The sequence below is a fragment of the Mus caroli genome, chromosome 2 (genome assembly GCF_900094665.2).
Source record: "Mus caroli chromosome 2, CAROLI_EIJ_v1.1, whole genome shotgun sequence".
Classification (NCBI taxonomy): domain Eukaryota; kingdom Metazoa; phylum Chordata; class Mammalia; order Rodentia; family Muridae; genus Mus; species Mus caroli.
In genome coordinates, this window is record NC_034571.1 from 113,588,793 (window position 1) to 113,603,276 (window position 14,484).

The 14,484-nt window shown below is 42.4% G+C and overlaps 1 protein-coding gene across 7 annotated transcripts in view; it reads right to left on the reverse strand.

The window, feature by feature from the left end:
* Nucleotides 1-14,484, reverse strand: part of Ttbk2 (tau tubulin kinase 2) — a 121,126-nt gene that overhangs the window by 20,403 nt on the left and 86,239 nt on the right. For all 7 annotated transcript variants that reach the window (XM_021155969.2, XM_021155967.2, XM_029470485.1 and 4 more), the window contains 2 exons: nucleotides 4,598-4,755; nucleotides 93-309 (listed from right to left, as the gene is read on the reverse strand). In XM_021155969.2, coding sequence (XP_021011628.1) covers nucleotides 93-309; nucleotides 4,598-4,755 — 375 coding nt within the window. The remainder of the gene's footprint in view (nucleotides 1-92; nucleotides 310-4,597; nucleotides 4,756-14,484) is intronic.

Here is a 14,484-nt window from a genome sequence, read left to right on the forward strand (position 1 = left end):
CCCCTCTTTCCTTCCTCCCTGTCTCAACTATCAGTAAGAGAAGAGTAGTAAGTATACAGAAAAAGATTACTTCGTATGTAAGAAATACACACTTTACAAATTCCCAGCTTTATCTTGTTCTTGTTGATATCCATCTCTTCCCAGACATCCTTCTCCTGAGGGCGTGGGTGCCCCAGAGATCCAGGCAATTTATCTGGTGATGCACCAGCAGGGATTCCGTTCTCCCCATCACTAAGCTGTTCATCTGGAAACACTTCATCTGTATTTTCTCGAAGCAAGTCTCCTGGGATGGGGGTGGCATTTGCAATTCTGAAAAGTTAGGAGAGCAAACCAGTAAACTTCCAAAGACCAGGATAAAGAGTTACCATAAGACTATACTATGAGCTGGGCGTGGTGGTGCACGCCTTTAATCCCAGCACTCGGGAGGCAGAGGCAGGAGGATTTCTGAGTTCAAGGCCAGCCTGGTCTACAGAGTGAGTTCCAGGACAGCCAGGGCTATACAGAGAAACCCTGTCTCAAAAAAAAAACAAAAAAAACAAAAAAAAGACTATACTACATTTTCGTCTCTAAGTGATAAGTCTATACATAATTAAGAGTTAAATAAAACCTAAAACTCTTTTAACACTAATTTTATGTTAATACTGAAAAGGAAACATTTTTTTAAACTGGGAGAAGTTAAAAATTTGAATATGATTGTCAATGCAAATCTTAATACAACTCACTGATTTGACAATCACTTTTTTGTTTGTTTGTCTGTTTGTTTTTCAAGACAGGGTTTCTCTGTGTAAACCATGCTGTCCTGGAACTTGCTTTGTAGACCAGGCTGGCCTTGAACCCACAGAGATCTTCCTGTCTCTGCCTTCTGAGTGTGTGTACCACCACCTTGGCTAACAATTACTTTAAAAGCCTGAAACATCTGTTCTATTTTCCATGAAGCTCTCATCAATAAAATAAAATAAAATAAAATAATTTGGCATTTTTGCCAATAATAAAAACAATTATAGGGAAGTACTAAGTGTTATTAGTAAATAAATAGGGGTCAGGTGACTTTTTAGTATGAAATGTGTACCACTGTTTATTTTATTTCATTCAATGTATTTTGATTATTTTCACCTCTTGGAACTCAATCCCCAATCTTTGTACAACTGCATTTTATGTTCTTTTTCTCTCTCTTAAACAAAACAAAATAAAACAAAACAAGGGCTGGAGAGATGGCTCAGAGGTTAAGAGCAAGGGCTGTTCTTCCAGAGGTCCCGAGTTCAATTCCCAGCAACCACATAGTGGCTTGTGACCATGTATGGTCTGGTACCCTCTTCTGGCTTGCCTGCATATATGCAGGCAGAACACTGTATACATAATAAATCTTTTTTTTTTTTTTTTAAGGATGTGGTAAAACTATTAAAAAAGGGGGTGGGCTGGAGAAATGGCTCAGCGGTTAAGAGCTCCAACTGCTCTTCCAAAGGTTGTGAGTTCAAATCCCAGTAACCGCATGGTGGCTCACAAAAATCCGTAATGAGATCTTTTGGGGTGTCTGAAGACAGCTACAGTGTACATATAGTAAATAAATAAATTAAAAATAAAACTATAAAAGGATGTGATTCCTACACAGTTAAAAAAAACCCTACAAAAACAGAAATGAAAATCAAACCAACTGGCAAACAACCAATAAGACGAAAGAAAGCCCAAGAGGAAGAGCACTGTGCACTCACTGTCTTCTCACTACTGAGGTCACTAAGCTCCTACCAGGTGTAAGGCCTCCCTCAGGCAACAAAGGAGGAGAAAACCCTTGAGTTTCCCCTTGGGGGAAACTAGAAATTCTGAAATTACAGAATTCATATAGTTCTACATGAGAAAAATACAAAATAGGGATAGGTATTTGTCTAAACACTCCTGTTTTCCTTTCTTTCGAGAGACAGTCTTACTTTGATCCCATACTGGGATTGAGTAGAGCTCTTTCCAAATCCTGGGATGACAGGAGTGTGCTATTATGCATAGCTATATATATTTCCTTTGAATGAATTCCAGGTCCTATTTATATAGTTGACATCACTCAGCCTGCTAGTCCATGACAGCCTTTTACTTTTTGGTCATCAGTCAGTTACTAGACTCAAAAGGCCTCTGATAACTTTATGTTCCATAAATACTAGTGTTTAAAAAATATTTCTGAGCTAGAGAGATGGTTCAGCAGTTAAAAGCACTGACTGCTCTTCCAGGGGTCCTGAGTTCAATTCCCAGCAACCACATGGTGGCTCACAACCATCTGTAATGAGATCTGATGCTCTCTTCTGGTGTGTCTGAAGACAGCAACAGTGTACTCATATACATAAAAGAAATAAAAATAAATATTTTTTAAAAAGGAAAGAAAAAAAGATATTTCTGGCTGAACACAAGATTTAGCAAACAAAGAAACTTCTAACAAGTAACCTGGAATACCTAAACATAGGAAAAGAAGTCTTTAGGGGACTGTCTTGACATATGCTGTTACTGTGAACAGCAAAATAGATAACCTTGTCAGGCACACCTTTAGACTCTGTACTTAGGAGGCAGAGGCAAGTGGATCTGTGTGAGTTCAAGGCTAGTCTGGTCTAAAAGCAAGTTCTAATCAAGTCAGACAGATATAACAAGACCCTGTCTCCAAACAAAACAAAACAAAACAAACTAACAAAACCCCCAAAACAGTAACAACAAAACATACAATCAATCAAAAGAGAGGAAACCTTCTCAGGCAACCACTCTGAAGTACTCCCAAGGCAACAATGTGCTCGAGCATAAATTGTCTTGTTCTAGTTTCCTGCCCTGCCTCTACCTCTGCCTAAGTGGTCAATGTTCAATGATCTCTTTATCAATACTCTAGGTAAACAATCTAGAAAATTCATTCTTTGATCCCTCAATGTTCCAAACTCTCCCCTTACAGCCATCATTCTCCTATAATAGTTCCACTTCATATTTCCCCTTTCTACTCCTCAGGAAATAAAGTCATCTGTCCCCAGCTTTCCTCACCTGTTCTACAATATCACATACTTCAGGGGACTCATCCCTGTCTTTTCCATACAGCTTCTCTTCCTCATGATACAGTTCTCCTTTGTAGTTAATTCCTTAGTTTTCACTCCTTCCATATTGTTTTGTTTTGTTTGTTTGTTTTTAAAGATTTATTTATTTATTATATGTAAGTACACTGTAGCTGTCTTCAGACACTCCAGAAGAGGGAGTCAGATCTCGTTATGGATGGTTGTGAGCCACCATGTGGTTGCTGGAATTTGAACTCAGGACCTTTGGAAGAGCAGTCGGGTGCTCTTACCCACTGAGCCATCTCACCAGCCCTTGTTTGTTTTTTGAGACAAGGTTTCTCTGTGTAGTCCTGGCTGTCCTGGAACTCACTCTGTAGACCAGGCTGGCCTCGAACTCAGAAATTCACCTGCCCCTGCCTCCCAAGTGCTGGGATTAAAGGCGTGCGCCACCACCGCCCGGCTTCCTAAACTCTCTTAATCTAGAGTTTGACAAAAGGAGAGAAACAATTCCTCACCAAGCAAATAATGGCATGTTCAGGAATATGAGCACTAAAGGGTAGGGTAGGAGTTGGTACAGCGCTTGGCCAGCATATCCCAAGGCCCTGCAGTCATCCCTAACACCTATGAACCAAAGGGAAGGAAGGGAAGATGAGAAGAAAAAAGATGGAAAAGAGAGAAAGCAGGGGCTGCAGAGATGGCTCAAAGGTTAAGAGCACTTGCTGATGTTGCTGAAGACTCAGGTTTGGTTCCCAGCACCCACATGGTGGCTCACATCCATCTGTAACTCCAGTTCCAGGGGATATGATACCCTCGTCTAGACTCCACAGGCACCAGACAATAACAATATAGTCGAGTTTAAGCACTGTACAGTTAGAAATCACTAAGACTATGCTGTGAGGTGGTGGCGCACACCTTTAATCCCAGCGTTAGGAAGGCAGAGGCAGGCAGATCTTTGAGTTCAAGGCCAGCCTCGTCTATGGATTAAATTCCTGGACAGCCAGGGCTACACAGAGAAAATCTATTTTAAAAAACCAAAAATAGATAGACAGACAAGAAAGATGATAAAGTTAGTAATGATTTATAAAAGTAAATAAGTAACATAATTAAACATAAAAATAAAAAGAATAATTATAAGGGCTGGTGAGATGGCTCAGTGGGTAAGAGCACCCGACTGCTCTTCCGAAGGTCAGGAGTTCAAATTCCAGCAACCACATGGTGGCTCACAACCAAACGTAACAAGATCTGACTCCCTCTTCTGGAGTGTCTGAAGACAGCTACAGTGTACTTACATATAATAAATAAATAAATCTTTAAAAAAAAAGAATAATTATAAATCATTCTTTCCAGATTCATATATATATTACATATATATATAAGTTGTTCCCTCTACCTACTGTACTGTGAGAGCAACAAGTCACATTAGCTCTAAACTCCCATTTCACAGAAGGTATTTCCTGAATTAAGTAACTCAAAAGCAGAAGTGAGGGAAAGAGTAACTCAAGGGAATGTTTCAGTTGAGGGATTCAGAGCAGACTAAGGAAGTTCTTGCATTCAGAAAAGTACCACTCTGTGAGCTGTGCAGGACATACCCGATAGCAGCAGGGGTCAGGCGGGTGTGCAGCTGAGGGGTGGCAGAGGTGGTGGTGGTTGTCAGGGAGCCGTCAGTTCCACTCTTCTCCCAGTCAAACGGGTCACTCTCAATTACTCCAAAGGTCTTGATGCTATTGTCAAACACGGATGTTAGAAGCTAAACCACAAAGGAAAAAAAACTAGTGTGAGCCAAGAGCAATCCAGGCACGTTCCTCTAAAGAAGATCCTTTAAAAGGATTTATAATGGCGGTTCCTTCAGAGTCCATGGCTCAAAGAAGAAAACACCAAATATATACACATACATACATGTGTGTGTGTGTGTGTGTGTGTGTGTGCATGCTCATGTCTATTCACGTAAACCACTTATCTGGCCATTTATATATTTATAAAGAGGACATCTTCTTCTTTTTTTTTTTCTCCCCAAGACAGGGTTTCTCTGTGTAGCCCTGGCTGTCCTGGAACTCACTCTGTAGACCAGGCTGGCCTCGAACTCAGAGATCTGCCTGCCTCTGCCTCCCAAGTGCTGGGATTAAAGGCGTGCACCGCCACCACCACCCGGCACTCACCCAGGATTTTCTAAATCAAGGTTCTCATGAATTCTTTCAAAACTTTTCATCAGCATTATTGTTACTTGTGTGTATGTGATGAAGTGCACGTGGTATAAGCTACCACATTCAGTTTAAAGCAGCATATTTTTTGTTAAACTGGGATATACAATAAAATGAATTTTTAAAGCACATTATTCAAGACAGAGCAATGAAAATGAGATTCTGAATAATTTGAATATTCTATTTCTTCTTTGTAATTTCAAAATGTTTATGTATTATTTTTCAAATTTAACTAAAATATGTTTTCTAAAGTAATTTGGTTTAATACCTATCCATGGGCAGCCCACAAAGATGTCTGATGCTAGTTTCCAAGAGTCACGGGACATGGACCCAATGGATGAAGGCTCCTCTTATCCTCAGCACAAACTACAGTCCATAACAGTGTCACTTATCTCCATATAAAATTTCAATTTGCTATTTGAAAAAAAATGGAAACAGGATTTATCTGTAGTGTGATATGTTGAATTTCCCTGAGGATCTTGATTTCTGTATTTCAATTGAATAAGTGCAAGCTAATGGATGAACTTATCCCAGAGTGCCATGCCAATACTGGCTTGGCTAACTCAAAGATCATTCAATGCAAAAGAAAGGGACTTATTTTAGTGATACATTAGTAAATCAAACAGGTTAAAAAAAATGCACGTATTTTTTGCTTCTCTGCTCTTCAGAGTATTTCGATCATATGGGAGCAAACCCCAGAAGTTGTACTGCACCCATCCTCTGGGGGACAGACCAGCAAAGTAGAAGATAACAAAAAGAAAAAGTATTAGGAGGATACACAGCATTGACTTTTTCGAGATTTCTGTTTTTAGTAGTTTTAAAGTTTCTTTATCTTAACCTTTATGCGTATGAGCAATTGCCTGCATTTATTCTATGAGTACCATGTGTGCCTGGTACCTAAGGAGACCAGAAAAGGGCATGCTCCACTGGAACTGGAATTATACACAACTGTGACTCACAAAGGTGCCTAAATCATAGGGGCCCAGCACGTAGCTTAGAGGTGGCTTTCATCACAGGGCAGGCACAGCACAAAGATTGAGTGTGGGTTTCTTTTATTAACGTGGCATTCCACAGCATTATCCTCTAAGCCAAACAGTAGCATCTTTTTTTTTTTTTTTTTTTTTCGAGACAGGGTTTCTCTGTATAGCCCTGGCTGTCCTGAACGTTGTACATCGTGGTGCGCACTAGGCTCCGCACCACGATGTACAACGTCCACTAGCAGCCTGGCTGTCCTGGAACTCACTCTGTAGACCAGGCTGGCCTCGAACTCAGAAATCCACCTGCCTCTGCCTCCCGAGTGCTGGGATTAAAGGCGTGCGCCACCATGCCCGGCTAACAGTAGCATCTTAACCAGACCAGCAATGTCTGTTCAGAAAAGCTCTTAGCTAGGCTTGTTTACTACTTATGGTCCTTCACAGAAGAGTATCCAATATAATTCTGGAGAAGATCCAGCCACTCCTCCCAGCTAGTTGTATGCAAATCTGTCCTGACTGCCGGTGGCCCTGAGGGGAAGAGCAATAATATATAGACAGAGGAAGACAAAGGAGACACCATCATGCGCAGAGTGAAGACTTCCTTTCCAGTATAGCTGCCATCAGGCCACCACACTGCTGGTAGTAATCCTCAATCAGATGCTATAAGCAAGCCCAATAAAATTAGTTTACTGGCTCTCGTGGTGAACTCCAGTGAAAATGAACTCTGGTTTGTCAATGACATTGGTAAGTCTTCTCCCGTGAAGAAAATTCTCATGACAGATCAGAAATTTGTTAGTTTTTATGCTTTATGGTATGAAGAAAATCAGTAAATAGAAGAAAATGTTAGCAGGATGAAAAAATGAAAATGTTATTAGAAATGTTATTAGAACTTACATATGAAGATTGAGACAGCTACGTGTTTCTCTAGAATGGAAAAGAAAACTGAACGGCCACCTGCATGGTCTCAGCACCCAAGATCTTCGAATGTATAACTGAAGGCTGGTTGATTGGTGTCTTCTCTACCAGTACAAGGGTGCTTGCTCACTTCCCAAACACTAGATGTAAATCCATAGGTAATGGTATTTAGCCAATCATATCTCATTAGTGATTTTCTCCTTGACAAACAATTGTTGCCCAGACAGAAAACTTCAGACCCTGGTTCACTTCTGCATCTACCTGCAGCCTATGGAGACAGGCCCACTATTATTTTAATCAGAAAATTTTTTTTTAAATATTTATTTATTTATTATATGTAAGTACACTGTAGCTGTCTTCAGACAATCCAGAAGAGAGCATCAGATTTTGTTATGGATGGTTGTGAGCCAACATGTGGTTGCTGGGATTTGAACTCAGGACCTTTGGAAGAGCAGTTGGTGCTCTTAACCGCTGAGTCATCTCACCAGTCTCTTAATCAGAAAATTAAATGATGGCTAAATTTCTTTTTCTCTTTCTAGAATCAATCTGGAAGAAACTTCTCAATGATTCTAGCCAACAGCTATCAAAATGCCTGAAAGCAGATCCTGGGTCCATTGTTGTGGAGACTAGCCTTGGGGTCCAAAGGAAAAAGAGGAGACAAATGATTTTGTGAGCCCATCAAGAGATTCTAATGGACTTTGACTTGGACATTTAAAAATATTCATGGGCTAGAGAGATGGCTCAGAGGTTAAGAGCACTGACTGCTCTTCCAGAGGAAGTTCAATTCCCAGCAACCACATAGTGCTCACAATGGGATCTGATGCCTTCTTCTGGTATGTCTGAGGAGATCAACAGTGTACTCACATTCATAAAATAAATAAAATGTTAAAAAAAACCCAATTATTACAATATCCTGTGTTGGCTTCTTCTGGTTGCCTTTCCCACTTCCTCGATTCTCTCTCCAGGCACCAGCAAGGGCTTCCTTCTCCTTACACATAACTCTTGTCTGACTGGAACTAACGATGCACTCCTAAAGATCTTCTAGATAGACCCAATGGAGGGATTTACTGACTGGTATACTGAAACCCCATTCAGCTGGAAGCAGTCAGTGCCCCAATTGTGTAGCAATATTTAGGGTTACTTTGTGGATTGGTGATGATGAAAATAGGAGGTAAAGTTGGCTAGGAAGTTTAGGGTAAAAAGACCCTCAAGGAAAGTAACCAGGTTCTCTCTTGGCTAACAAGCAACAAATGCCCTTCTACTTCTTGGCAGCCTTATCTTTGCCAGATTCCAGATTCCAAAAGGGACTTCAATATCTGATCTAGTTCCTACATGATTTTAGGAAAACCTTTTCAGGGCAGGGGAATGTTGAAATAGAAGCTTGTTAAGCAAAAACTTCTGGTCAAGAGTACAGAACTCCTAACCTGTGTGGAAACTCAATTTTCCATTTATGTTACATCAATTCGTTGGCCAGGGTACCACCCTGAAGAAGGCAGCATGGCCTTAAGCTAAAGAGCCAACTCCTTGTATTTGGACCTCCTTCAGAGGCTCACAGTGATCACTGTCACCAAATAATCCCTGGTCACTTTCTGTCTCTAAAGACTTCAGAAAGTCAGCATACACTGGCTGAGTTTTAAAAGAAAAACAGAAAATGTATAATAAAAAAGGAGAAATTATAAGATCCCCCTCCCCATCAAAGAAGGCTAGCCTGCTAAGGACCAAAATTCCATAAGCTCTCTCACCTTGTAAAAGAATTTTAAAAGAAATTTAAAAATTTTGTTGTTGTTTTGTTTTTGTTGAGACAGTGTCTCACTATGTAGCCATGATAGCCTAGAACTTGTGATGTAGGCAAGGCCAGCCCTCAGCTCTCAACTCACCTACCTCTGGCTCCCAAGTGTTGGGATTAAAGGCATGAATGAACAACTGTGCCTTGCTAGAAATTCAAATACTTTAATCTTACCTACCACTTTTGCTTACCCAAAGACCCTGCTGCATCCCCATAACATAATGACCCCTTCTTAGTTCCTGAAGGGGCAGGGAGGCAGGGAGGCAGGGAGGCAGGGAGGCAGGGAGGCAGGGAGGCAGGGAGGCAGGGAGGTAGGGAGGCAGGGAGGCAGGGGGTATCTCTGTGAATTCCAGGTCAACCTGGTCTTCATAGACTTCAGTCAGGGCTACACTGAGAGACCTTGTTTCAAACAAACAAATAATTAAAAGTTCAGTTCAAGAAATTACTTCTGAGGGCTAGAGAGTTGACTCAGTGGTTAAGAGCATTGACTGTTCTTCCAGAGGTCCTGAGTTTAATTCCCAGGAACCACGTGGTATCTCACAACTGTCCATAATGGTATCCAATACCTTCTCTCTCAATTCATACAAGCCTACATGCAAATAGAGTACTCATATACATAAAATATGTAAATAAAGAAATCCTTTAAGAAATTACTCCTAGCCGGGCATGGTGGCACACGCCTTTAATCCCAGCACTTGGGAGGCAGAGGCAGGTGGATTTCTGAGTTCGAGGCCAGCCTGGTCTATAAAGTGAGTTCCAGGACAGCCAGGGCTATACAGAGAAACCCTGTCTTGAAAAACCACCCCCCCCCCAAAAAAAATCTCCTATACATCTGGGCTGGGTTATCAATTAAGTAATGATAGTAATGTTAGGACACACAGGTATTCCAAGATGAGGATGACACTTGACAACATCAAGCCCAATCACACAAGTACAGTGAGAATGAAAGGAGAGAAGGTCACAGGGGTAGGGACAAAGAAGTGACCCACTCCACACTTACATCTAAGTCAAGGCCATCATTGTCTCTATCTTCCTAGCCACTACACTGCAAGTAGAACTTGACCAGGGTGGCTGAGCTCTGCCTCATAAGCCAAGGTGTTTTAGACAAACATCCATACCTGCTCTTCCCTTGACTACAAAGCCTGTATGCAAAGGAAACCACTTGAGAGTTGCCTAGTAAAGCCACAAAAAACTGACTTGTGTATAACATAATCAAGAAGTCTAAGTAGTGCTTAGACACACATTGCCTCTCTTCTTTCCACTGCACTGCCTCAACATCTTCCCAACTCAAGTCTCCTTTGCTTTATTGGGATGCATAAAGCTGAAAGGCTATCCTCTTAAAATACAAACAGGGAATTAGTGAAATGGCTCAGCTGATAAGGACACTTGTTCCAAGCCTGACAGTAGTTTGATCTTTAGATTCTACATGTAAAAAGAGAAAGCTGGTTCCCACACATTGTCCTCTGATCTACACATGCATTTTGGTATGTAAACTTCCTTACATATAAATATATAAATGTAAATTTAAAAAGAAACACAAAAAAGATCAACATATCCCTGGGTTCTTTTGTTGTTGTTATTGCTGTCATTTTTTTAAACACTTTCAAGACTTCCTGTTCACTTAGAATAAAATTAAAACTTTATTTTTAAAAAAAAATTATTTTATGTATATGAGTACACTGTAGCTGTCTTCAGACACACCAGAAGAGGGTGTCAGATCTCATTACAGATGGTTGTGAGCCACCATGTGGTGGCTGGGAATTGAACTCAGGACCTCTGGAAGAGTGGTCAATGTTCTTAACCGCTGAGCCATCTCACCAGCCCCAGAATAAAATTCAAACTTCTTGAAACAGTTTATAAAGCCCTACATCATCTGGCCTCCAACCTAATCTCAAGCCATTTATTCCCTTCATTTATGATATTGAGCTCTTATTTCAATCCTCTTCTTACATCAGGATTTAAGCATCTGCTTGCAACATTCTTTCTCTTAGTTTTCTTCTCCACAGAACCAACACAGTCCCACATTTGGGGTGGAGGGTGCTACCTTAAACACCTATTACCTCATTACTCTTTAACTAAGCATTCTTTGCTTTAAGCAGCCCCTCAATACTTTAAGTCACACATTATTAAGAATTGGGGACTTAGATTAGTAGCAGAGTACTTACTTAGCAAAGACAAGGCTTTATGTTGGCCCCAGCACTAAGAGGGGTAAATAAACAAAAACAAAAACAAAAAAAAAACCCAACCCCAAACCCCCAAACCACAAAACCAAACAGACAGACAAACAAAGCAAATCCCAGGAAACAGAAATTATCAGAATCACAGAATCCCACAATTGCTGTCAATTCCCCAAATCAAGAAGTAAGACATTTTGGTGTAGCTTCTACTTAATGGGTATATTCCTGTATCCCAGAACCTGGGACTAAGAAGTAGGTAGATTTTTGAGTTCAAGGTCAGCCTCATCTATCTAGTAAGTCCCACAAAAAGAAGAGTTACATAGTGAGACCCTGTCTCAAAAACAAACAAACAAACAAAAAACAAAAACAAAAACAAAACAAAACAAAAACAAAAAAAACCCCAAAACCAAAAAATGTTTGTTTGCTTGATTCTGTACTTATATTTATATACTTTTTCCTTATATTCCCTGTTCAAAGAACAAAAGCAATAATCTCAATGTAAGACTCGATTAACTCAACATCTATTAAAAATACAGGTGCTAGCATTAAGAAATGTATCTGGGGAGATGATTTAGGGGTTAAAGTGCTTGCCATGGAAGTGTGAAGATTAGGGAGTTCAGATCCCCACATGCAAATTGCCTTTCTGTAATTAGTGCTCAGGGGACAGAGACAGGGATCCCTGGGACAAATGGGCTAGCTAAAACTAGCATTATTGGTTAGCTCTGCGGTCAACTGAGGGACCCTGCCTCCCAATATTAGCCTTAGGTCTCCACATGCAGCCCCTACACACAAATCCACATATACACGAGTGAGAGGAGAAAAAACAAATCTTGTTTCTCGAGGACTTAAAAACTGATTGATCCCCTGGTAATAGACACCTTGTTGGTACTGGTGTTCCTATTATCATTCAGGGCAGAGCAGTTGGTGGTCTTTTGTTCATCTTAGCTTGATGCATGACTTGGTGGTCAAACATTTCTTATGCCTAGGACTCAAATCAAATCAAATCAAATCAAATCAAATCAAATCAAATCAAATTCAAGCAGCACAGTGCAGGAGGAAGACAGAGACCTGTGGAACACCATACCACCCACAGACCTGCTCTCTTCAGCACTTGACACAGATGGGCCACAAACACGCTATTGCTGCCACACCTCACCACTGAGCTGGGCTTGGAGGATGTCAACAGTGGAGACCACCACAATGTGCAAGCATGTGGTGGTTAGATGTGAGAGAAAGAAAAGTGGAGCAGCATAAGCAGTGTGATGAGAGATGGAACTGGAGACTCAAGGGTGGACAGGAGTAGCCTGTTGTGAGTGGCCCCATCACCTGGGGCCATGCTGAGGTCCCAGCCTGAGCTGCTGCTCAGGGCCATGTCTGAGTCTGAGGCTACACCAGCTTCAGGGGTCAGTGTCAATGTCTGCGGCTCATATTACCACTAAAGAACATGGGGCTGTCCCTTGTCAGGACAGCCACTGGGGACTATGTGAATGTCCAGGGTCTGTGTATAACTGGCCCCATCCTTCACTGGATACAGCACTCTGGAGAGCTGGACCTATCTCTTGTCACACTCTGGAGAATGGGCCCTAAGCCTTGCCATGTAGCACAGTGGAGCTCCTTGCCCCTCACCACCTGCAGTAGTTGGAAAAGCTGGCCCTGGGGGTCATGACAGCCTGTGAGCTGGTCCTGCCCCTCACTGACTGCAGGCTGCAGGACTAGGGACAGCAGGCTCTGCACTTTGCTTGGGCAGACATAGTAGAGCTGGCCCAGGTCTAGGGAACCAGTGAGCTAGCCCTGAAGATAGAAAGAGTTGGCCCATATATGGCAGCTGGGAGAACTGACCCTGGGGTCATGAGAGCTGATAAGCTATCCCTGCCCCTCAGCAGTTGCAGCACAGTAGAGCTGGCTTTGGTGGAGGGGGCACAGGTGAGCTAGCCCTCAGAGGGTGAGAATAAGATGGTGTGTGTGGGTGCAGAGGTGATGCCCTCCCGGACACCCTCTCACCACCTGCAGTAGCCCAGAAAACTGGCCCTGGGGGCATGAGATCAGAAGAGCTAACCCTATCCCTAGCATGGACAACACAGTGGAGCTGGCCCTGATGGCAAAGGCGCTGGTGAGCCAGTCCTAAGGGTGTGAGAGTGGTAAACGGTGGCCCAGCCTCTCACCAGCTACAACACTTGGAGAGTGGGCCCTGTACCTTGACTGAGTAGCACAGTAGAGCTGGCTCTGGAGGTATAGGTACAGGTAAGACTGGTCCAAGGGCATGAAAGCAGAAGAGATGACTGCCTCCTCCTGATAGCAGCATTGGGTAGCCTAGCTGGAGCAGTAGACAGCTCACTCTAGTAACACGGATAGGGCTGACCAGCCCAGCTACCACCCAGGCCCCGATCCAGGGATCTGAACTGGCCCACCCCAAAATCTATTATCATCTGCAAACAGTTGGGACACGTGAAAGGACCAGACCTGCTGTTTCAAAGCTGGAGGCTCTCCATGACACAGGTATTTGAGAGGCATCTTGATAAGGATCCAATATTCATGTCACAAAAGCCAGGGATCTTGAACCAGACCAATGACTCATTGCAATGAACATTTGCAAGTGAAGAGGTGTGGACAGAGGGATATACTGTGGGACAACTACAGTGTAACCTCCTTCCAGCCTAGCAAGGCTGGCTGAGACCATCCACCACTTAGGTGGAGCCATCTGCTGTGCTGCTTCTCATCACTCTCCTTTGATGTGCCACTACCTGCTACCTGCCTGAGGCCGAACAGATCTGGAGTTAACACCAAACTGTGATTTTCATGGGTTCCTGCTAAAAGGCTGATCTGACAACTTCACAAGGAACTTGGCATGACTGGGAATGGGTCTCCCCTCTTCTTTATAAAGCATGTTCACAGACATTAAAGTTGAGTCTTGATCAGAATACAGTCTTGACTCCATTTCTCTCTCTATCTGCCTAGATTCCCTCTTTTCTTTCAGTTCCAAGATGCATCCCAGGCTCGAACCCAGACATGAGACGGCCCCAACACTACAGCTTCCATCATGAGATGCTTTCTATGGTTTTTTTTTTTTTTAATTCTTGTTTATCTGTTTGTTTGTTTGTGTTTTTTATTTTGGAGGGAGGATGCAAGGTCAAAAGGCAGATATGAGGGGACAGGGGAAAGAGCAGGACTGGGGTACCCATTGTGAAACTCATAAAGAGTCAATAAAATGTTTGTTTTTTTTTTAAACAAACCAAACCAAAAAAAAAAAAAACCAGCTGGGCAGTGGTGGTGCACGCCTTTAATCCCAGCACTTGAGAGGCAGAGGCAGAAAGGCAGAGAGGCAGAGGCAGAAAGGCAGAGAGGCAGAGAGGCAGAGAGGCAGAGAGGCAGAGAGGCAGAGAGGCAGAGAGGCAGAGAGGCAGAGAGGCAGAGAGGCAGAGAGGCAGA